The following is a 25,659-nucleotide window of genomic DNA, read 5'->3' on the forward strand; positions in this document are numbered from 1 at the left end:
GTCATCTGAGTTGAGTCGTCTGAGTTGAGTCATCTGAGTTGAGTCGTCTGAGTTGAGTCGTCTGAGTTAAGTCGTCTGAGTTAAGTCGACTGAGTTGAGTCGTCTGAGTTGAGTTGTCTGAGTTGAATTGTCTGAGTTGAGTTGTCTGAGTTGAGACGTCTGAGTTGAGTCGTCTGAGTTGAGTCGGCTGAGTTGAGTCGGCTGAGTTGAGTCGGCTGAGTTGAGTCGTCTGAGTTGAGTCGCCTGAGTTGAGTTGTCTGAGTTGAGTTGTCTGAGTTGAGTTGTCTGAGTTGAGTCGTCTGAGTTGAGTCGTCTGAGTTGAGTCGTCTGAGCTGAGTCGTCTGAGTTGAGTTGTCTCGTTCTGCATTTTTAAATGCTAAAGACCTGTCAACTCTAAAGGTGAAACGACAGCCCTGCTGCTCAGTTGTCAGTCTGGAAGATGGCGATCGCGTCATAATCCCTTTGACATTCTTGTCAAAAAGTAAATTTTCATGGTTCACCGCCGCAAAAGAAGTATAACTTCAAAAACCAAAACTATTTTTGTCTAAAAAATTTCTTTATTTTTTGTTTTTACGTGGCTGGATCATGGGGGTTGGGAGTGCTCGCCGCCCATGGATTCTTGCAGTAAGGGCCTTAAGTCAATAAAATCGCAATTTTTTAATGAAAATTGAGCAATAAATAATAATGTACATACATGTTTTTCGAATCAAAAAAACTGAGTAAAACAGTAAAAACTCAAAAAACTCCATAAATTAACCTCTATGGTGTTTTCATTTTTTTCAAGTGACTTGTGAACCCTCTAAAACTTCTTTGATCGATCTGAAACTTTTTTGCCGTTATTTAAGTTCCAAATGGCACCCATCCTGGCTATGTAGAACAAAAAATAAGACAACTTTTTTTTCACTCCACCCTAATGGTTACACTTATGTATTGTGAATACTTTTAATAAACAACTTTTATGATTGAGTTTCATTCTGCCACAGATCGTGTGGCAGATCGGTCATAGGAGGATGTACTTCGCTTAATAAAGAAATTACAACAAGAATGCCATGGCGCATCTGTGGTTTTCTTGTGTGTTTCAGGGGCATATTTTTCGTGAATTGCTTTTGAGCAATCGTTAGGTCCCATTGATTTTGAAAAAACTCTCTCATAAGGCCTGTATTGCCAATTTTTATCGGACAGAGTATAGTCACCAGGCCCTGATGGTATTCTGCCTATCATGCTACAAAATTAGCAAGAGATAGCAGTTCCTTGGCTTGAAAAAATGTTTAAAGGCTGCCTTCTTCTTAATCATGGGTCCGTCCAAGTCGTGCCAAAAGAGGACATCAGAGACTCACATCAGACGCCTTTTTAAAAGATGTCCTCTGCCAAGTTCACAACACGCTTATATGAGGGGCAAATCTACGGAAACAGCTCTCCATGAAGTTGTTCGAATACGATCCACTTCAAAGAATATACCCTAGATACCTTCTTAGATTTAGAGGGAACTTTTAACAATGTCCTAACCGAATCAATTCTTGAGGCCCTAGCGCTCTTTGAAGTATAAGACTACATCAAAGTTGGATTATTTCCATGCTTAAAGAAAGAAGAATTCAATCAAATTTAGGAAATTCACACTGTTTAAAGTGCGTCAACCTCAAGGTGGCGTTCTTTCCCCTCTTTTATGGCTCCTTGTCATGAACAACATCCTCGTAAAGCTTGAGAGAGATGGAGTGAAGGCAGTGGCATTTGCGGATGATCTAGTCATACTTGTATCAGGAAACTTTTTACCCGTGATCAGCGAAACACTGACAGGCTTTGAGAAAAGTGGGCTACGAGCTGTGGTCTAAGAGCTAATCTAAGTAAAACGGAACTGAAGCTTTTTACAACTAAAACCAAAATCCCTGTCTTCCATCTACCTCAGCTTAATGGTCAAATCTTATCACTCTCTTCTAGTGCAAAATATTTAGGCGTCATTTTGGACACTAAACTGAGCTGGAAGCTAAACATTGAAGAGCTTTGGAAAAATAGGGTCTTAAATCAAAAATAATTCTATGGACTTACACGGCGGTTGCACGGCTCATTCTAACTTACTTATACTTACACTGTTTGGTGGTCTGTACTAAGAAAGGCATATGGATGCTTCCGCTATACTGCCCTCCTAAGCAAAAAGGGCGTATCTATGAGCCAAAAATCAAAAAATGAGTTTTTGGCGTATTTGAAAACGTTAAGCAGCACTTTATTTCTGGGTGAGATAAAAAAATCGCATTTCCAGCTTGAAAAAGTGAACCATTTACTAAGCAAAAAAGGCACATAAGCCATACTTCTTTGCGTATGTGCCCTTTTTTACTTAGTATCTCACAACTTGGTTAGTTCATACGCATTTTTTCTTAAAATCAGTAAGTTTGATTAAAAAGTTAAGAAAAATTTTCAAAAATATTAATTACGGGTTTTTTCAAAACTGATCAAATTTTGATTAAATATGTCGACTTATTCGTTTTTGAGATATTTTTGAAAATTTCTACAAAATATTATCAAAAAAGAGCGGCTTCAACAATCTTCAAAAAAAAAGGGATATCAAAACCATTTAAAAAGTAGTTTTCGTTATTTCAGAAGTAACTTTGAATAATTTTTTTGGATTTAATATAAAATAAAAGATAAAATATAATAATATTTATGTCGGCCGAATCTTTTTACCATAATATGACGCAAACAAATCAGTTCTCCATTGATTTGTTTAACAGGTAACAGGAATTTTAACTTGTAACAATAAATGCATTAATTTCAATGTTTATTTGCGAATTTTCGCCAATTTTTTTTATGAATCTGAGCCTAAACATGTTCAACAGTTGGATAAATGCTTAAAATAAGCAAAATGTATTACTTTACCTTACCAAACTTGATAAAGAATGCTGGTCAAAATACTTTTGCCATTAAAAAAATAGCACTTCTTTTACAAAAAAGAAGCTGCCTGAAAGCCAAATTTCACTCATATTACTTATTTTGACCACCATGAGATTCACCATAACATACTTAATATAAAACCTATATAAAGTTTAACCGTTAGAAATTATTCTGATCAGATCGAGAATTGTACATCAGTCCAAATAATTATGCCGATGACTGTATACACACTGTACCCGTCAAAAATCGATCCAACTACATATGATTTTACTTATTCAGCCCTTTCCTGCTATTCACGTGAATCTAAGATCCGATTCACACATTCTATCCACTTTAGCTCTACCTTGTCATTCTGCTATCCATCGGATGAACTGCATTATATTTGTTTGACGTCCACGTGAACGCCAAATTAAAAAAAAATGGCGACGAAGTAAATTGAAAGAAAAAAGTTTTGTTTTTTTTTCATAGAAAAAAATAAAAACAACCCATTAAATATTAACAAATGCTTAAAAAGTTGTGAGAAGTGGCATTTTGTTTAATTTTAACGATAGTGAATTTATTTTTACAACCAAAAGTGACAGATCCGCAACATTTTTTGTGCGGATTGAAAATGTATGGAGCAAGTTTATTCACGTGAATAGTAGAATACCGAACAACATTACCGATATTACCGACGTGAGCTTGGATTCCCCCCCGATGAATAGCAGAATGGTAATTGGTGAATATTTAGAGATTATTCCCCAGCAGAATAGGGCCGATTATGAAAGAAATTTTTTTCCTTGTTGCACATTTTATTTTGTAAAGCTCTTCCTGGTTACACTACTGGCCAGCGTTTGTATCACAGGTTTATAGAAAACTGTCGCAACTACGAAATGGATCGCACAAAATGTTTTCTTTTTGTAGCGATATGGTGACAAAGCTTTGACTGGCAACATAAGTGGACTGGTTGCAAAATTAAAACTCATAAGCTAAACTTTTCATGAACACACTGCTTTCTTCATCAACATCGAAAAAGTTACTGCCTCCAGAATTAAATGATGTACTTAAATATGTGATCAGAGAAGTGAATTTTATTAAAGTACAGAGTACAGACCTTGCAAAATCTATTTTTTTGGGATTGTATGCGATGAAATGGGTTCACTCCACAATAATTTTTTTTACCATAAAGAGGTCAATTGGATTTCAAAGGGTAAAGTAATGACACAAGTTTTTATTGGTGTTTTTACAAGATTGAAAATTCAACCCATTTTTCTGAACCTCCTTGGCTTCTAAAATTATCATTTCTCGCTGATCTTTTTGACCGATTAAACCTAAATAAGACCCTCCAAGGAAGAGAAGAGAGGAAAACATTATAACTGCAAAAGACAAAATCAGATGATTTTTAGACAAACATCGGTAATAGTGGGTGTCTCTATAAACAAACAAATTTGATTCTTTTCTCTGCGTTCAAAAGATTCTTGAAGAAAATTCATCGGAAGGATCAATATTTGTTAGCTTCCATATTCCTCTCATAGTACCTACAGAGTTTATTTTTGGAGATGAAACTATTGAGTTACTTTCCAGAAATGGATTCTGAAATTTAAAATGGAACTGAGATGGATTTCAAATCCTTTTTTGAATATTTGTGAATAACTCGGTAAAACTTACTAATCTACCGTCTGTAAATCTGAAACATAACCTTATAGATTTAGCTATAGGTGGCATGTTAAAAATAGGTTTAATTTAAAAGCAATTGAAAAATTCAAGATTAAAAGAGGAGAGCATTCTGAGGTAGCAAAAGAAGGTTTGCCGTTGTTATTGCTCTTCGCCACTTCATACCTATCTATGTGAAATCACAATCTCTTCAATGGTGGACATCAAAACTATAAAGAGAAATAGACTTAACGTGGAAAAAGATTTATCGTATGAAAGAATCAATCCAAGATTTCAACATTTATTAAAAAACATACAAACACATCTGTTGCACGGAGAAATTTTTTTGTATTTTTGTTTTTATTTAGAATTATTTTTATTTTGTATCTATATTTGGCTTGTGGCCGTGACCTCCTTAGGAACTCCGCAGGGGGTCGCGACCCACATTTTGAAAAACACTGGGCTAAACCAGGCTTAAACGAAAAGAAACCAAAAATAAACGAAAAACTAATTTTGAATCCGCAGTTCATCAATATTATTATTTGTTTATTTATGAAAATAACATTTTCAAGAGTTAAACAATACATATTCTCCAAATATGTGAAGACCCATATTTTTGTTGTTGTGACCCGATTCGTATTGGTAAAGGTTCTTATTGAATATTTAAAAAAAAAAATAATATAGTACAATTTTGTTCGGTAGACACTACTTAAAATCAAACTAATTAACAAAAATACTTGTATCTTAAATTTAATAAATCTATTACTTTTAACAATCAAAAGAGTATAATATAATAAAATTTGTCTGCATATAAGGTCATTTCTCCTTTACTAAAACCAACATTTTGTAATTTTCCAAAATGACTCGTAAATCATTTTTCCATCCAATTGATTTGTTCTCAATTAATAAATAAATAAATTCACAATTACCCAATTTGTATTTGAATTTTGAACATTGCATAGCCGGGACTGCACCAAAGCTCACCAAAATTCCTCGTTTTTTTCGTCTTGTTCTAGCTCTTGACATCACTTTACTATTTTATTTATGTGTAAGTAATCATCTTTTTTGTATTTTAAATGAAATGCGACTTCGTTTTAACGTAGAAAAAAATCGTGTCCCTTTATTTAAAGCGTAATTTATGTCAAGTGACGTCTCAATGTCCTTCAAATTCGGACAATTGAGTTCAACTGACTCACTTTTATGTGGATATATTGTTGTGTCATTTTTTCACCATCATATCCTAAGAGTTACCCTATTTTTGTATATTCAGATTGCATGGAGTTCAAAGTTAAGATAAACAACACCAGAAACAAAAAGGTTGGCGACTCTAACAAACATTTGACACAAATTTTTTTAAGTGTGCACTTCATGGTCGTACTAATTGCAAAGCCGCGTTTGGTTTAATGTTTTTTCAGCCACATTTTTAAATGGTGATGCACATATAGTTTTAGCAAGTTCACAATATGCTAATTTCTTCAACGTTAGCCATTGTGTTCGTCATTGTAAGGCTTCTGGTTGAGTTCAACACTTGCTCCCTCCACTCCTGACACTGATCAATATCAATCACGTTTTCCATTGGTAGCAATAAAATAGCAAGCATTATCTTTTAAATCTTTTATGTGACTTTTTTATGTATGATGAGATTTTGCTGGGGAAAAGCCACTTGGGGTTCAGTGGTGCTCTTCAGTCAAATACTTTTGTTCCATCAGAAGAGTTTTCTTCTTAATAAGGATAAAATACACTCGCTCTCGTGTTTATCAAGTCGATGATCGAAAAAAGGTGCTTAATTCTGATACCAAATCTACGTCGACTAGTTTGACATCAGCTAAAAAAATGACGTTACTTTTTTGTCGGTATTTCAATTGAGATTCATTTAATTAAAAGTCTCTATTTTCTATTTCTATTTTGTTCACAAAAAAAACTTCTACTCGTAAATTCGAATCAAATAGCTACATGTTTGTTTTGAATTCTAAGTTATTATTTTAAATGATTTTTTCTAATGAATTTTAATTTTATACATAAATATAGTTTTGAATGGAAAAACTTTTATTTTTATGATAGTAGCTTAGGCTTAGTGTTTTTAATATTTTATTTCATTGTAAAAAAATTTATTTCATTATATTTTTTAAATTTATTTATGTTTTGAAGGTTAATTATTCAACTTTACACTTTGGCTACATTAAAATGATGACGAAATACAAAATATTAGATATAGCAAAATTTTAATTTGTAAATCTTTTAATTAATTTATATAAAAAGAATATTAACGAAAAAGCACACACATTGCAATGTTTTTAAGAAAAGTTGTAAATAGTTATCCCGATTTTAACTATGAAAATAGTTAAAAAATAGTTAAAAATGACTATTTTTTTCCCTGTGTCATAGTGAATATCATGGATTTGGATTTATTTTCCACATTTCAATTTCTTTACATCCAGATGTATTTTTTAAACTAGTGAATAATATAGCCGTTATATTTAAATTAGCTCTGGGTTTTAACGAATCGTTTTGTTTTAATTAGAAAATCGAAGTTATGGTGTGAATTTCAGATATGAACTTTCTGATCAATTCTTTATCAACTCTGGTGGTCCCCAAGGCAGCCACCTCGGTCCATTCGAAATTCGAACAAAATCTTTTTTTTTCATACATTTTTGACCCAGCCTAATACATATATAGTATTATAGGTAGATTATATTATTACCTCTCTATTCAAAGTGGATGCCCTAAGCCTTAACACAGGTCTTGAGGCTCTTCTGCCAATTTTCTTGGCATCCTGAGAACTGCGATCAGACACTCAGAGAAAAAATTAGTTATTTTGTAACTATGAATTTGCATTGTCACTTGATAGAATTCAATGAAATTTCGCAAGAAACTATTTTTTAACGGAAAATAGTTACAAAAAAGTTAAAAATGACTATTGCAATAGTCACATACCCCAACAAAATATGTTGTTGAAAATAACTATTAAGATAGATAGATATTTTATTTGATAGATAATACAATTTTTGTTTACATATTGTGTTTTTAGCACAGCTTGTACAAAATATGATAATTTTTATGGAAAATTTTATTGAAAGTGAATTGGCAATACTAAGTTTAAAAATTTAATTAAATTGAAGGAAAACTATAGGCAAAAACCTTCATGTAAGAATTAGAGAAACAAAAAATAGAAAAAAAAAAAATAAAAATAGTTATATGAATGACAAGCTTATATACTAATATCATACGATCGAATTAATTCGTTATATGAATATTTAGGTGACGTGAAATAACTCCCTACGAAATAAGGCCCCATTTGAAATGCGGCTTTATTTCCATGGAAAAACCGAAATAACGCCCGACGGGCCTTACTTCAGTTGCAATATAGAAATAAGACCCCATTCGAGATAGAAATAAGGCAGCATTTCTGGAGGAAGCGAAATCTTGCTTCGTGTTCATAGTAGGTACTTAAGTAATAAGAAGTGAGAAGAATATGGGAGGGGGATGCGGCTTTCTTATGGGACATTACTTCACTTAGAGTAGGAAATAATTTCACTTTTTTTGGGAAGTTAGTTCTCGCTGAATGTGAGAACAACAATTTTTTTTTTTTTGGAACGAAATTCACTTTTGGGTGAAGCGGGAGGTGGTAAGTAATTTTTCTTTTTAATACTGTATCTTATTAGATGAGGTGTCTTTCGCACATTTTTTTTTTTACAAAAGTCTGCACTGAAAATGAAAATGAGAAATCGCGGGTCTTCACAAAGTTTTTGCACTCTTTTTTTTCTAGTACAAACTTTTAAGAAATAAGTAAAATCAAGAACACATTTAAGAAATTCAAAATAAATAAAATTGAGTTATATACTTACTCGTAGTAACATAAGTAGATTCAATTTAATTCCAATTTTCAAATGCGAAGCGAAAAAAAATTTTTCTAACCCGAATTTTAATGCGCGAATTTTTTTTGAATTTCTTAAATGTATTTTTGTTCTCCAAGTTGAAGGGAGAAATATTTTGACACACATTTGGATAAACTTATTTCCCAACATAAATGATGGAATATAACGGAAAAGTAGAATTATTACGCACAACAGATGAAATTTTTAAGTTAGTTCGCTGCACCTATTCAAGGTGGGTGTTAGGTTGGGTGTGAGCATATTTTCTTCAAAATTTTAAAGTTTCTAGGAAACTAAAAGAAATATTGAATTCACTGGACCTTGCCTCCACCCCAAATCCTATAATATGCCCTAGGAAGGGAAAAAGGCGTTGTAGGGGGCTGCATCCCCGCTTATTCATTTGACGCTTATACGCTCTGAACTTCACATAACATTTAAATTTTTTTTAAAGAATGAAGTTTGGAAGTTCAGATGTTCTTGTTTTCTACTTCCAAGTAGAAAAAACGAAATAAGGCCCGACACGGGCCTAATTTCGTTGTTGAAATGGAAATAAGGCCGCAAGCATTGTCAGGCAGAGCCGGTTTTAGGGGGGGGGCAGCCTGGGCCGTCGCCCAGGGGCGCAAGAATTGAGGGGCGCCGCAGGCGCACCGAACTTTTACAAAAGTTATATAAATAACGAAGTCTTTCCAATCGATGTTTTAGTTTTTTTTACATTCACAAAGGCGCCCCAATTTTTTTCTATTTAACATTTTCAACGGCGCTCGTATTGTTTGTCCTAAACTTTTTGAAGAATGAAGGCGCCCCCCAATTTTGGGTTAATTTATTTGGCTTCCGGAAGGACAATGGTGTCCAAAATCTTCGTTCATCTTTGAAGAACAAGGCGCCCCAATTTCTTTTGAAAGACTAAAGCAATCCTAATATTCCTCCTACCAATTTAATTTTTGCAAAGGTGCCCCTATAATAATGAATAAGGAAAGAGAAGGGAGACGGACAGAATCCCGAAATTAAAAATCCAGAAAGCCCAAAATCCAGAAAACCCTACATTCCGAAAACCCAAAAACACAAAATCCCGAAAACCCACAATCCCAAAATCCCGAAATCCCGAAAACCCAAAATCCAGAAATGCCAAAAATTGACAACTTCTCCATTTCTCATAAAAACTACGTTTGTGTTTGAGAATAAAAAAATAGGTTTATTCGTTGTTCCCCCCTCCAGGGCACTCTAAGTCATTTCAATTAACTGTGAAAAAAATCAGAGTTTCTCGGGTTTTCATTTTACATCGAACACCTCAGAGCTTTAGTTGCATCAGCGAACATCGAACACAGAGGAAATAACTCGGGTTGAAAAAGGAGCTACAAAAAACGCTTGACAACGAATTCGGAGCGACCCAGAGTGCCCTAGAGCTCACAACGAACAAACCTTATACTTATAAAGGTATGTTGTTTTCGATTGGCCGTCCGGAAGCGCCTGGAATCATTAAGAAGCGTGCTGCAAGTTTTTTATTCTCCTAGTGAAAAAACAAAAACAAAATATTTGATTTTACACCAATACAGATATTAAATTTTAGAATTGGGTGGAAGCGATTCAAAGTTTTGTATTGGATTTCAGAATGAGTGAACCATTGAGTGATTCCAATCGAAAACGACATTAATGTACCTAGTTGAAAAAGTTTTTGAAAAAATATTGTTCAAATAAAACCAACTGTACCTAATCTTTAAATGTGTTTAAACAAAAAAGTCAGATATAAAGGTAGTCTTGTCAATTGAGCCTAAATGACATGAATAATTAATTTTTGTTTAAGTTAACCTTTTTAAGTTAATACACTGCACATTTTTAATAAATGCATTAACAAGTATATGAGAGGTAAGACATAATCTGCTATTGCTTTTTTTCGTGATTTTAAAAAATTGTTTTTAGATGAATTTTTTTTTAGAGGCGCCACTTGCAATCTTGCCCAGGGGCGCCGGTAGTGCTTAAACCGGCACTGTTGTTAGGGCCTAATTTCCATTACAAATGGAAATAAGGGCCGATGCGGCCTTATTTCGTAGGGCGTTATTTCACGTCACCGAATATTTATACTCGTATAAGAGCAAAAGTAACAAACTTATAATGATATATAAATCGACAAATAAATAAATAAATAAGTAAACAAACCATTACATAAAAAATAAATTTGTAGAAAAATAAATAAGTTAATTTAGATAGGATGTATAACAAAAAAAAAAAAATATGGACGTGAAAAAACATATGAATATAACTGAATATTAACTGAATATTAGTTAATAATAAATAATGTAATTATAAAAAAATTATACATAGTTAAAAACAAAACAAAAAATAAATAAATAAATAAACGAATAAATAAATAAAAAAATAAATAAATAAATAAATAAGTAAATTAATAAATAAATAAATAAATACAAAAAATATTGAATAACATTAATGATTACATATATTTTTAGTCACTAACAAAATAAATAAATGGAATAGTATAAATAACAATTATTTTGTGAATTAAAGCAGTTTTTAACCGTAAGAGAGCTGATTAAAGGATTTTCAGAATAGTTACATTTTTAAAAGAACCAAAATATACTTTTCTAGTAGTTTTTAGGGTGCTGAATCCGAATCTGAAGTCAGAAAATTTTGATTGGCCTTCGTTTTTGAAATATTACCGTTAGAAAATGCCAATATACGTAATTTTGGCTGTTTTCGAGGTTATGTTTTTATGTGGAGTAATTTATTATGAATAAATTTGTAACGGTGCCTATAAGAGCTAGTTTTATTCTTTCAAAAAATGTTCAAATCTTTCCGATATCTCTTTTATTGCCCGAGATATTTAAAATTTAAGTAGCGGTCTTTGAATCAAAAACAACACTGGCCAACCGAATTAAACTTTTTTTGCCACAAGAATCAAAATATACTATTCTGAAGGTTTTTGGGTTGCTGAACTCGAATCCAAAATCAGAAAAATTCTATTAGCCTTCGTTCTTCAAATATTACCGTTATAAAATGCAAAAAAAGGGTTTTTTTATAACGGTTATATTTCAAGAACGGAGGCTAGTAGAATTTTTCCGATTGCGGAATTAAGTTCAGCAACTTGAAAACCTTCAGAAAAGTATATTTTGGTTCTTGTGGCAAAAATTCTGTGACCAGTGACTTAAACTTTAGATTAAGTTTAGTTTCTCTTTGGCTTATTAAATGAAACCTAAGATATCTCGAGAAATAAAAGAGATATCGGGAAAATTTTAACAGTTGTTTAAAGAAGAATATATATATTTTTAAATAATAACCGTTACAAATTTGTTTATAATGAATTACCCCACATTAAAACAGAGCCTCGAAAACAGCCAAAATGACGTTTTTTAGCATTTTATAAAGGTAATATTTCAAAAACGGAGGCCAATCAAATTTTTCTGACTTCAGATTCGGATTCAGCACCCCAAAAACTACTAGAAAAGTATATTTTGGTTCTTGTGGCAAAAAAAAAGTTAAATTTTGTTGACCAGTGTTATTTTATTTTCGTTACTAAGTAATGACTTTCGATTTATAAGCGGGTAGAGCATTTTAGTAGCAATGTAAATTTTCGTGTTTATATTAGAAGTATGATTTCTAAAAGACTGTGTCTTGTCCAAAGTTACTCCAAATACTTAACTGTATCAACCCATTTTATTTCAGTGTTATCGAGCTCTAAATTTTTGCTAGGTAAAAAGCAATTCTTTCTTTTTCTCGTGAAACAGATAGATTAGGTTTTGCGAGCATTAATTTTAATTTTCCAATGCTTGTAATATTCAAATATTATATTAAGAGCTCTTTGGTCAACTGGCCTGTAACTTTGGGTATTATTTGCACTTTTACCTATTTTAACCCTCTACTGCATACGAAGCCAAATATGGTTTTGTCTGTTTGTACGCACTTTTCTCTTTTCTGTTACAAAAAAATGGTAAAGATTAAATACAATCCTCTTCTTTGTGTTTCTGAAAACCCATAAAGATAGTTTTTTTCGTGTGCCCGACCCAAAATAAAGGTGTATTTTATGATCACAGGTGAGTCGATCAGTCGTGTACATTGAAATCGAAAGTGTAAAATATATTCATACTTTAAGTGTTAATTACTGCGTTTGTTTGGAAAGTAAAGTGGAATTAAAAATTTATTTCTGATCGATTGTCTAATTGTGTATGCTATGAACCAATTTTTATTGTAAAAAAATTATTGGCCTGTTCTTGGGAGGGTAAAAAGTACGGAAGCCATATTTGGCTTCGTATGCATTAAGGGGTTGTAAATCTACACAATCTGTTTAATTTTTTTGTTGGAAAATTTTGTTTCTTTACATTGTTATTTTGCTTGGAAGCTATGTTTTACTTCAGAAATGGAGCCCCTTCGCTTTTAGGACATTTTTCTCATGTTAACCCCATTTCCAGCGGCGTAACCACAAAAATTTTAAGGGGAGGGGGGCTCACCTATAATATTTTTCAATCATTTTATTACTTTTTAGCTTTTGTAAGATCTGGGAGTGGGTGAAAATGTTTGAGCAAGACTTACTTCGACAGTGGAATGAATTTGAACAAGAAAAAATATATATAACGGACAAAAACAAATTGCTTTTCTCGGTTCATTGTCTTAAAATGAGCAAAATTTGAATTAATTCTTAACCTTTTGTAATGCAATGTATTTATTTTACTTTATTTTGCTTGTAAATCATAAATATTTATATTTTGATATTTTTAATTGTATTCTTTTCATAATCTGAATAAATTAAATTAGTAAAATTTCTTACCCCTTGATGCATACGAAGCCAAATTTGGCTTATAAACAAAATTTTTAAACAAATTAATTTAAACAAATTTTTTTAATGAAAACCGTTTTGAAACAACCCAATGAACCCATGTAAAGCATTTTTAAATTTTTTCGTCCGCTAATATTAATTCATGCAGTAGAGGGTTAAGAATGGGTACAACCTTAGCAACTTTCCAATCATCCGGAAAGTACTGTGTCTTTAAACAAGCATTAAAAATGTATGTAAGACACTTGAAACCATTTTTGGTACACGGAGAAAATAGACCACATAGAATTAAGAGGATAGCACCTTAATATAAGAGGATTTCTCCATGGTTTTTTGCTAAGATGACTTTCACCTTAAGTTAAGATGGCATCACCTTAAATTAAGGTGACAAGTCACATTACTTTCTTTATTGCGCAAATTAAATAAAAAAAAACTAGCAGCCACCGGGGACCGGGGATCGAACCTACAACTGTTGGGTTACTAGGCGAGTGCCTTACCATCGTGCTATCTCACTGTTGAAAATGAGTATGATAAACTAGCTAAAGTGTGACTATAATTTTAATTTTTTTATTTTTGGTCGGTTTTTTTAAGATGAACATTCACATTAAAATAAGATGAAGTTCACATTAAATTTAACTGAGTTTAAATGGAATCACCTTATTTTAAGAGGATATCATCTTATTTTAAGGTGGTGAAATTTAATGTGAGCATCATCTTATTTTAAGGTGACAGTTTTTTTTCCGTGTAGTTGTTTCAGAATCTGATTGTTTAATTTATCGATTCCTGGGGATTTATTGTTTTTAAGACATTTATTGTTTTTAAACAATAAATCCCCAGGAATCGATAAATTAAAAAATACTCTACATCCTCATATACAATTAAATTATCTATTGCTGTATTCAGTTAGATTGAATTCATTTAGTGAAGCTTAACGATTGAATCAAATGGTGAAGTGAGTGCAACTGAAGAGTTGTGGTTGATCAAAAACGTATCAGCCAATAGTTCACATTTACTGTCAGGTGTAAAAAAGACTGGACCTGCACTTTCTAGGTATGGAATTTGTTTGTTTTTCTTTTTTAGATTTTCGCGATGTTCTAAAATGGTTTAGAACATTTATCGAGGCATCTTAGATTTGCATTCTAATCTTTGTTACGAAAAACTTTAATTTGATCAGAAATCAGCCTTTCATTATCAACAGATTGAATACGAAATTTTTGCCACTCTCTTCTCAGCCAGTTTCTTTCTTTTATCATTTGGAGTATAAATTGAGGAAGTATAATCGAGCGTTTGTTGTTTTTTCTTTAAGGCAGGGATAGATTTACACTCTCTAGAATATTAGATGTGAAAGATTTTAAATGAGTATCAATCTGTTTGCGTCTTATAGACTCTAAAGGAACAGGTACGAATGCTTCCAGATTTGTGTTAATATGTTGCCTAAACAGTGACCAATTTGCACATCATTAAAGATAGCTCTAAAACTAATACCATAGTAAACAGGTAAGTGGTTTGAACTCAGTCCAACAGATTGTGTTACAATATTTGCGACATTAGTTACAAATAAATCAAGGGTCGAAGGAGATGATCTTGCAGATTCAGGAATGTAAGTGGGGCTGTCTACAATTGACGTCACACCTACTATAAATGGGTCGCTACAGCTAAGTATCTTCCTTAAATCACTTTTAAATAATATAACCTTTTCTTTGTTTGAATTTCCCACGGGGACGGGGAAATACATTGAAAATACTTTTAAGCTTGAAGAATCTTCTAATAAGATCTCAATTCCCATTGTTTCAATTACTTTGGTATTGATTACTGGTTGTATCTAAAACTGAAACCGGTTTTTGGTGGGACATTAAATGTTTTGGAGAATTTGAATTTTTAGAAAGCTTTTCTCTTATTTCTTGGTACCTGATTCGATTCAAGCAAGTGTGGTCAGAAGATCGGTGCGTGCCTTTGCAGTTGGCACTTGAGCAGTGCTGCCATTTTGAAATTAAAAAAAACATGATAAAAAACATGATTTCTGTTGAAAAAACATGATTTAAAAAAAAAAGCAAAAACTGATAGAAAATGAACATCCACATCGTGACTACGGGGGATTAAAACAAATTATTTCGAGTTCACTTTAGAAAATATTATTAATAAAGTGTCAAAGGTATACCTACACAGGGTACTTCTTGCAAAAAGTCTCAATGTGAAAATTTTCAAACTCATTTTATGATGCAGAAATCATAGATATTGGCTTCAAAAATTTAGTTTATAGTTTTTTTTTTTCTGGAAAAATTGCCTTTTGTAGGAAAAAATAAATTATTTGCTTTTGTAATTTTCCCACTTTTTTTCAAAAGGTGGCCATTGTAGTTAAAACTTAAATTACAAAAATGGCAGGAATAAAACTTGAAAACATAGATACATCAGTTTATAATTTGTACTCATTTACGGCCATATTATTCACTAGTTTAAAAAATACATCTGGATGTAAGGAAATTCAAATGTCGAAAATAAATCCAAATCCATAATACTATCTTACAGAGAAAAAAAACATTTTTAACTATTTTTAACTATTTTCATAGTTAAAATCATGATAACTATTTTGGATTTGGATTTATTTTTGAGATTTGACAATTTTACATTCAGATGTATTTTTTAAACTAGTGAATAATATGGCCGTTAGGGTTAATTTCATATATACATACTTCATGTAGGTATTGAATAACTTATTAAAAATAACAGTTCACCTAGTGAAGATTGTTGGTTAATAAATTGTTGGATGATAAAGATTTTTCTCTTGGATTGAAAAAAAAACATGATTTTTGGGCACGAAAACATTAAAACATGATTTTAGTTCAAAAAACATGAAAAACATGCTAAATCATGATTTCTGGCAGCCCTGCACTTGAGTATTCCTTCAGATTTACAATCGATGGTTTTATGTGGTCCAGAACAATTTGCACAATATGTATTTACGCTGCAGTTTTTCTCGCCATGGCCAAATATCTGGCAGTTGTGGCATTGAGTTAATTTATGTTTTAACTGACATTAATATTCCCATCTCACTTGGGTACGAAAAACGGACCGAATATTCTTACGTAAATCATTTAGTTTAATTGATCCGTCCTCTATATATATGATATAGAATACATCGTCGTTATGTTCATATTTCTTTTTAACCATTTTGATTTCTTTACATTTTAAACCAAGGGATATTAGTTCATTTTTAAGCTCACATTGTCCATCTCATCCAAACCGAACAAGACTATCTTGAATGACTTTGCATTTTTTAAATCATGCCTAAAATATTGGCATTGCTTAGATTTAAGTTCGGCACATATTTTGTCATATGAATCTAAGGATCCGGAAAAGATTTTAATTCCAATTGAGATTTTTCGCACAGAATAATCATTAATTTTTAAAGATTTGCACAGATTATGAATATAATAACATGATTTGTGTAAAAGTAGATATATAGGTGAAATATATACTTTAATTTCATTTTGCTGCATAGGTGCATTATCATCGTCTCTATTGTCTGTGTCTTTAAGACACTGCAGAGGTGCACAAATGCACCAGGAGCTATACTTTCAGAGTAAGAGAACCGCAAAGTATCTCATTTTCAGTTATTTCCCACTTAACTCTAAGGGTTGTTTAAAATATTTAAAATATCAAAAAATCCACTATTAGTGGTACTTTAACTCTGAAAGTATGACTCCTAGAGAAAAATGATGAACTAGAGAAAAATAGATAATTATATTTCCAATCTAAAAAGTCTTTGCAAATTTTCTTTCCGACCAGTCGTTCTCGAGATATTGAGACAAATGCGTTTTTCAAAATAGTGGACGCCCCACAAGACCAAATCAATACGCAAACTGAGATTTATACTCAGGATTAACCCCTCTCCAATACTGCATCCAAACTTAGCTGACGTCACAACTTTTTTCGTATCTCCTGCATTTGACTCCCCATTGACTGAACCAACCGGGCCTCCCGCGCTTGGAAATGATTTTGTTTTCATTAAGGTAAATTTTAAGCACACGTCAGTCACGAATGAAAGCGTGTTGATAACTGAAATAAAATAACTACCTATCAAAACATTAAAAATTGTCTATGCCGTAGCAACTACGTAACTATTACAATAGTTACTTTAACTATTAAGCTACAGGTGGCCATGGCACAGAGGAATAGGTAGTTGACTACAGAGTCGGCATCGACGCGTCGCAGAAAAAAATTTTGAGACAAACTAAAACTGTAATAAAGTCTTGAATGTTTAAAAAAAAAATCTTACAAATTGGATGTAGTTTGGCAAAGAAAAATACAGTTGAGGGAAAGAGAGCAAAAACCATAAAATCCGTCAAACTCGAAAACGGGATGAACTTGTATAAAATTCACTAATTTTTTTAATTTATCAGAAAACCATTGCAATGTGTTTTTTGTTAGAATTTGAGTAACATATACATAATACATATATATTTTTAATACAACTACTACTAAATTTTTATTACTTTATATACCTAAATCGAACCACAATTCTACCAAATGATTTTTCTATATATTAAAAATAATAATTTCTCTGCTACATAAACAATATACTCCAGTCAAAGCGTCGGAAAAAAGGGCCTCACCTTGCGCAGAGAGGCACTAACAGTTTTTATTTCATGGATCGATAGGGGTATATTTAAAAGGCTTAAACCCAATTTCTCACCACCTGATCATTCTTATTAGCGAAATTATTCGCAAAAATGCATTTTTTGGGATATTTTACTTCTAAGCTAATATCTTTGCTCCAGATTGTCGTAGACCAAAAAATAAACATACATTCTCTTTCTTATAATATTTTCTATCGTTTTATGTAATTTCATTGTATTTGAGTGAGTAAATACAAAATGGCAGCCATTTAAAGTCAAATTCTTGTTGTTAAAAAACACATTTTTGTCATTATTTCGAAAAAAGCTTATATCATGATTGACATTTTTCTAATCTATTTTGTAGCCCTTTTTATGTCCTGCATTTTACAGAAAAAATCAGCTCCTTATCACCAAAGATGGCCGAGCAATTGATAAATGAACGCATGCAAAACCGGTGCGAAAACACCCAAAAATATCGTTTTTTGGGAATAACTCGGCTTCAGAATGTCCTACGACAAAAAATAAAGCTATTAATTGTTCGTTACAACATTTTCTATCGATTTGGTGCACATTATTTTTGTTGAAACAAATAAAAAATAAGTAATATTAAGTCAAAGACGTTTTTTTGTTTAGCAAACTCTTGCCTTATTATTTTGCAAACGGTGCAAGTATTGGCTAAAAAATAAATTACTGTTGTAGTCCTTTAAATTATCTCGTGTGGGTCGTAGAGAGCTAATTTTTTTTTAAATTGTAGATAATTTAAAGGACTACAACAGTAATTTATTTTTTTAGCCAATACTTGCACCGTTTACAAAATAATAAGGCAAGAGTTTGCTAAACAAAAAAACGTCTTTGACTTAATATTACTTATTTTTATTTGTTTCAACAAAAATAATGTGCACCAAATCGATAGAAAATGTTGTAACGAACAATTAATAGCTTTATTTTTTGTCGTAGGACATTCTGAAGCCGAGTTATTCCCAAAAAACGATATTTTTGGGTGTTTTCGCACCGGTTTTGCATGCGTTCATTTATCAATTGCTCGGCCATCTCTGGTGATAAAGAGCTGATTTTTTCTGTAAAATGCAGGACATGAATAGGGCTACAAAGTAGATTAGAAAAATGTCAATCATGATATAAGCTTTTTTCGAAATAATGACAAAAATGTGTTTTTTAACAACAAGAATTTGACTTTAAATGGCTGCCATTTTGTATTTACTCACTCAAATACAATGAAATTACATACAACGATAGAAAATATTATAAGAAAGAGAATGTATGTTTATTTTTTGGTCTACGATAATCTGGAGCAAAGATATTAGCTTAGAAGTAAAATATCCCAAAAAATGCATTTTTGCGAATAACTCCGCTAATAAGAATGATCAATTGGTAAGAAATTGGGTTTAAGCCTTTTAAATATACCCCTATCGATCCATGAAATAAAAACTGTTAGTGCCTCTCAGCGCAAGGTCAAATGACGCTTTGACTGGAGTAATATCGTAGAGAAGGTTTAAAGTTTTACATTTTAACAAATTTATCATTCCTTTCTACTTACATAATTAATTTATACAAATATAGATCTAGGTAAATATCTGTAAATATACACTTTTAATGGTTTAAATTCTATGAAATCAATCTACATCTTACAAGAATTAATATTTTGATTGTTAATGAAATTAAAAAAAAAAAATTAATGTAGGTATTAAATACTCGGTAAAACAAAATCAAATTTGCTTTTTTCTCACTTTTTACTATGAGAACTTTTTGAAAAAATTGCAATTTATAGATTGATCAAATATATACATGGGTGAAGGATCACTGTATGAAGTATATTTAAATCCAAAATGAGACGAAACTATTCACAAATTTTACATTATTTTTTATTACGAGTATATATGTATATGAAGAAAAGTATACAAGAACAAAGTTCATTAATATTCACACATTTTGTTTAACAAACTAAGAACCAAATTAAAAATAATTAAAGCTCTCGTGATCTACGCACAAAATTTTCAAAATAGAAAAAAGCTTGTTTTACCTTGGAAAATAAATATATATTAATAACGATTTTTTTTTTTTTTATTTCTGGTTTAAACAACAATTAATATAACTTTTTAATATAAGATAATAATACTTTCTGCATTTTTGCATACAAAGTTGTCGTTTTTTTATAAATTCTTGCAGGTTAACGTTTACGTAATATTAAAATATATTTTAACTGTAAACAATATTTTATATAAATAGGTTTTAAAAAAAAAGCAAATATATTGAAAGTAGAAATTAAAAATAAATAGATATAATTAAGAGTTTGTTTGAGAATGTTGCTACTCACTCAGTTGATTCGACCGTTGGTGTCGTCGGCATTATCATCAATATACAGTTAGTAAGAATAGTTGTAATAATGAATAATGAAAATAACGGATGTACTAAAATATAAATAGCTACACGGCGTATCGGGTTGAATGGATCGAGCAACCACATTGCTTTTGATGCAGAAAAGCGAAAAATATCTTTTCCTTTGCTTACTACTACAAATGTCTGAAAAATGTAAAAAATATGTTAGATTTAAGGTTTGTAAGAACATAAGAAATAAATGTAATTATATATTTTAAGATTGGTAAGTTTATATGGTTTCTTTAATGTATTTACGCTGATACAGAGCCCCGTAGTCAAAGAGCACCTGACGTGTGTTCAAAAAATTTCATTAATTTATTTCCAACTCAAAAAGAAAAATTAAACGATTGACAAAATTGGTCAACACGCTGAATCTCGGATTTGCCCAGAATTACATTTTCACTGTGTCCAAGCACCGTTCTCAATATCTAGATCCAAATCAATTTTCTTAAATTTTGACACGTTTACCACGTTTACCAAAAGTTTACCCAGACTTAACACCGTTTCATGAATACCCCTTATAAGAAAAACTTTTTCTTGATAAAAGAGCGAATTGTTTGCTTAGTTTCCAGATCTTTTTTCTGTCGCGAGGAATCGGATCAATGCCGTCTTTACCATAAGGGCACACGGGGCCCGTGCCCAGGGCCCCCTTTCTCAGGGGGGCCCCGAAGGAACGAAAATTTCTCTCACACATTTATTCTCAAAACATTTTTGTCGGGTAAACCATCTACCAAAAAAGTTTTAGTTTTTATATGGCAACCAAACAATCAAATAAAGTTTTTTCTACACCTATACGGAAAATATGTGTTTTCAAAATGAAAACAAATTATGTGGCGTTGTATGCGGACAAAATTTTAAATCTAAACGACCAAACCCAAATTCAATTTTCCAAAAAATAAGACAATAATATTTTCAAAAAAACAAGAAAAATATCTTTTTTTTCCACTGCAGGTGTACACAGAGAAAAATAGACCACATAAAATAGAACAAAAACAATAAGATTTCTCTATGGTTTTCATCCAAGAAGGAAACCTTATTAAAACAATCGGGTTTTCCTTATTGTTTTAAAATCTGCAAAAAAATAAAAAAAACGATGACCAGGCTGGGAATCGAACTGGAGACTTCAAATCATTAGTCGCCCACCTTACCACCTGAACCAACCTGCCATGAAAATATTGATCGCGATTTTTGTTTTAGTGCTAAGTTGCAAAAAAAAATCAACTTTTCAGTCAAATTTTAATAAGATTTTCTCTATAAAAATAATAAGAAATCTCCTTAAAAAAACCTTATTAATCGTTGATTTTAATAAGATTTCCTTATGAAATGTATGGACGGTAAAACAATATGGCAATCTGTTAGTTTTTAGCGGGTCATATTTTTCTCTGTGTAAGATTATTTATTAATAAAAACAACGAATTCTCTTCCATTATCTTTTTCCTTAAATAATAATTTCGTTTGAAGTTTACAAAACTGTCAAAGTTTACAAAAAAACATCAATACTTTTTCCGTTGGAAAACGTTTAAGAAAAAACTATTTCCGGCTCGTCGACGGTACATCAATGTTTTGGTTCAATGGAAAACGCCATGGTACAATGGTTGGCACCCCAAACGTTTTTTAATTTGAATTGCGAATTGCTCTCGTATTTAAAGATTGACACATTAAATAACTTTAAAAAAAATTGTTTTTCGAAAAAAAAAAATATGTTTTTGTTAAATCCAAAAATAATTTTTTTTAAAGTTTTCTTAATTTTAATATCAGTATAAACATTTTTATGTCAAAATTTTCATTAAGGGGGGAAATACCTCTGGACGACACCTTTTTCAATATTTTTTTATGAAAAACTGAAAGCACTTATTGAAATTTGGAAAAAGACAAGATATTACTGACATTATTAAGTATTGAAAAAATTTTGTTTGAAATGAAAAAATAACAAAATGGCGGCTCTGGAGCCTTTCAAAGTTGACGCCTCTAGTTTACGCCGTGCAATGCACAGGTCCAGGAAATCATATTAAATCAAAAAAGAAATTTTTTTCCGTTAGATGATATTAATACGCATTGCATGAACCTAAATTTATTTTTTTTTAATGAAAAATAAAAATTAGAAATCAAAAAAACGAAAAAAACCATGTTTTTTTTACAAAGAAGTAGTTAAAAAACATATTTACTGTACAAATTTTATTCAACTTTTAGGTTCATGTTGTGGCCAATAAGTTAAGGAGTAATTTGCTTCAAATTTCAAGTCGATAGCTTCATTAGTTTTTGAGTTACATTGCACGGCGCGAAAAAAAACTAGTTTCGAAAAAAATGCGTTTAAAGTTTTCGTTTTCGTACTATAGTAAGTTCGGAGCGCATTGGTTTCGGGACTATCTAGGCACTTTTGAGGCTTAATTTAAGGCTAAGACCACTGAAAATAGTTTCTTCGGTTGATAAATGAATTTATTACGCAAAAAAAAAAAATAATGCAAAAATAAAAAATTCCAGAGGGATTTCCCCCCTTAAAATCGATTGTGTCGTTTGCATTAAAAAATCGGTTCTATGGAAAGTAGGTACCGTTAACGGTCCAAAAAAATATTTTTCTTAATTTAAAAGTGCGGCTTATTTGCAGCATTACATGTTTTTTTTTTCAAAGCAAAATTGTTATCCGTTTTTGAGAAAATTGCAATATCTCGAAAACTTTATATTGGAGATACGTTAAATCCGTACAAATCGTCTGTACCGAGTTTTTAGCAAATCTATCAATCCGTTTGAGCTCTTTTTTCCAATTCTTCAAACTGAAACTTATGACGGATACAGGGTTATTATTGGCAGTGGCTACGATTGATGTCTCAATGCACGTATTATTGGCGCTCCCTGCCAATAATAAAGACACTGGGTACTTTATATGGAACGATATATTGGCACCCCTTTTTCACCAACCATTGCTTTTAAGCCAACCATTGTACTTATTTTACTTTCCAAAAGGGCCCCAAATTCTTGTGTGCCCAAGGGCCCCAGGATAGTTAAAGACGGCCCTTTTTTTGTTTATCCGATTGATCAGTTTGAACCCTTACCTTGATCCAAAATTCGTACATTTAGTAGAAATCGGTGAAAGTTTTGTACCGATCGGTTAGAATAGGGCTGATATTGATTCCTAAATCTTATACAATGTTCATATAGTATATTGATTTCTTATTACACACAAGTTTTTCCATACATTTTTCTTAAGCTACAGGTTTTCGTAAAACACAAGTTTTCGATTAAAACCTTAAAAGTGAAACAATTCAGCTTTTTATTTCGGTGTACTAAAACTTATTTTGGGGGTACTAAAACTATTATTATCCTTCTCTTTCTTCAAAGAGAGGAGGAAACAAGAATAGATTTTCAGAAAGGAAAGGAAGAGCTATGACGTATGGAAGAAAAGGCCGTGGAAATAAAAGAAAAAAAATTCTATATTTTACAAGTTTTCTTTATTTTTAATGCGTTACTGATTGTTATATTTTTACATGTTAAATAAGAAACAATTTAATATCATTGAAATAGGTATGTTTTTAACTATTTTTGCTAATACATATTTTGGAGATGTGTGTGCGGTAGCAGAAGCAAAATAATTGAAATTTCAAACGAAAACCTGAAAATATCCGTGTGCACGCTTTTCGAGTTTTCTAAAACTTTTTGCGGAAAACCGCGTTTTGGCTTTGGTTTGAAAAGCCTTTTAGCCTATCAACCGAAAACCTAGCAAAGCAACGGCTGTAAGTGATACAGTATTTTAGGGATATAAGAAACACTTATATAAGAAAAACTTTCTTATAAGAAACACAACCAAAAAACACAGTGTTTTTTTCCTATATTAACCTTTGAAAGTAATCGTATATAAGAAACTCGCATTTAAGAAAAACACTGTTATAAGAAACTTCATTTAACGAACCAATATTAATTTTTAAAATAAAAAAGGATTATTATAGGTATGAGAAATTAAATTCATCGAACAAAATTTTTTAAATATTTTCCTTTTTTTTATTTTTGAATAAATAAAAAGTCTTCTACAAGTAACAAAAAATTAAATGAATTAATTTTTTGTTACTTGTAGAAGACTTTTTATTTATTTTTAAAACGCTTTTGTTAGCTTCGTTTGTAACTACATAACTAACTAACTAACAATGTAATAAAATCTTGGAACCAGTGGCGTACGTTGAGTCGTCGGGGCCCCGGGGCAAGACTAAATTTTGAGGTCCCTTTCATATTTGGGGGCCCTTTAGATACAAAAAAAAGTATGTATACGCCATACATTTTTTTTCTATGGCTTATATATATTTAGGTTTATTTTAATGTTTTAATATGTTCGTAATGCACTTTGCCTAAAATGATATATTTAGAGACCCCTATAATAATTTTTTTTTTAGCTTAGAATTGATAGTTCTTGGGGCCCCTGTTCTGAAGTAATATGTACATGTACATATTTGATTTTCCATCATCAAAAATAATTTTTTTTATTGTTGGGCCCCTGAAAAATTCATTTTGGGGCCCTCAAAATTAAATATTTAGCGGCCCCTAATATAAAAATTTTTGAAGCTTAGAATTGATAGTTCTTGGAGCCTCTGTTCTGAAGTAATAAATACATATTTGAGTTTCCATCATCAGACATATTTTTTTTATTTTGGGGCCCCGGAAAAACTAAAATTAAATATTAAGAGACCCCTAAAATAAAATTTTTTTAGCTTAGAATTGATAGTTCTTGGGGTCTCTGTTCTAAAGTAATGTGTACACATTTGATTTTCCATCATCAAACATAGTTTATTTCTTTTGGGGCCCCTGAAAAATAATTTTTGGGGTCTCAAAATTATCAAAATTAAGTGCTTAGAGGCCCCTAAAATATAATATAATTTTTTTGGAGCCAAGAATTAATAGGTATTGAAGCCTCTGTTCTGATGTAATATTCGGAATGCAACCAATAACGTAATGTTTTTAGTTTGTGCCCTGATGTATTTATGTTGGGGCAAAAAAAACAATTTTTTTTAACTTAATTTTTTTTTAAGTACTGAAGTAAAGCCATTTGGGGTCCCTGCAGGGCCCTGGCTTGAAGTTGTTTTTTTTTTTTGGGGGCCCCTAATGTATTATTTGTGGTTGCAAAGATTTTTCAAGTAATATTTTTTGGGGCCCTAAGATAAAATTGTAATTTTTCTTTTAAAAAAGCAGTTTATTTCCTTTTGGAGCCCCTGGGGTAACCTTTTTATCAAATCAATATATATTATGTGGCTACATTATACATTACACTGAATGACATAATTTGTCTCCCTTGTATCCGAAGTGATTCAAACTTATTTTAATTTACTTCGTAACTCAATTTATGCTAACAGTTTCCTTCTCTGCATTGTCTTCAGTGGGGGGCCTGAGGTCGGTCGGGGGCCCCGGGGCGTCGCCCCGCTTGCCCCAAGGGAGTGTACGCCCCTGCTTGGAACTAAATTTTGACCCACTTTCACTTATCGTATCGAACTGAAACTTTGTA

General features: G+C 31.6%; 1 protein-coding gene across 50 annotated transcripts in view; it reads right to left on the bottom strand.

Annotated features, from left to right (window-relative positions):
* The window catches only part of LOC129918435 (sodium channel protein para), a 559,170-nt gene that overhangs the window by 347,058 nt on the left and 186,453 nt on the right, over positions 1-25,659 (bottom strand). For all 50 annotated transcript variants that reach the window (XM_055998972.1, XM_055998988.1, XM_055998970.1 and 47 more), the window contains one exon: positions 20,116-20,321. In XM_055998972.1, the coding sequence (XP_055854947.1) occupies positions 20,116-20,321 (206 nt within the window). The remainder of the gene's footprint in view (positions 1-20,115; positions 20,322-25,659) is intronic.

Source organism: Episyrphus balteatus, chromosome 4 (assembly GCF_945859705.1).
Source record: "Episyrphus balteatus chromosome 4, idEpiBalt1.1, whole genome shotgun sequence".
In the NCBI taxonomy this organism is placed as follows: domain Eukaryota; kingdom Metazoa; phylum Arthropoda; class Insecta; order Diptera; family Syrphidae; genus Episyrphus; species Episyrphus balteatus.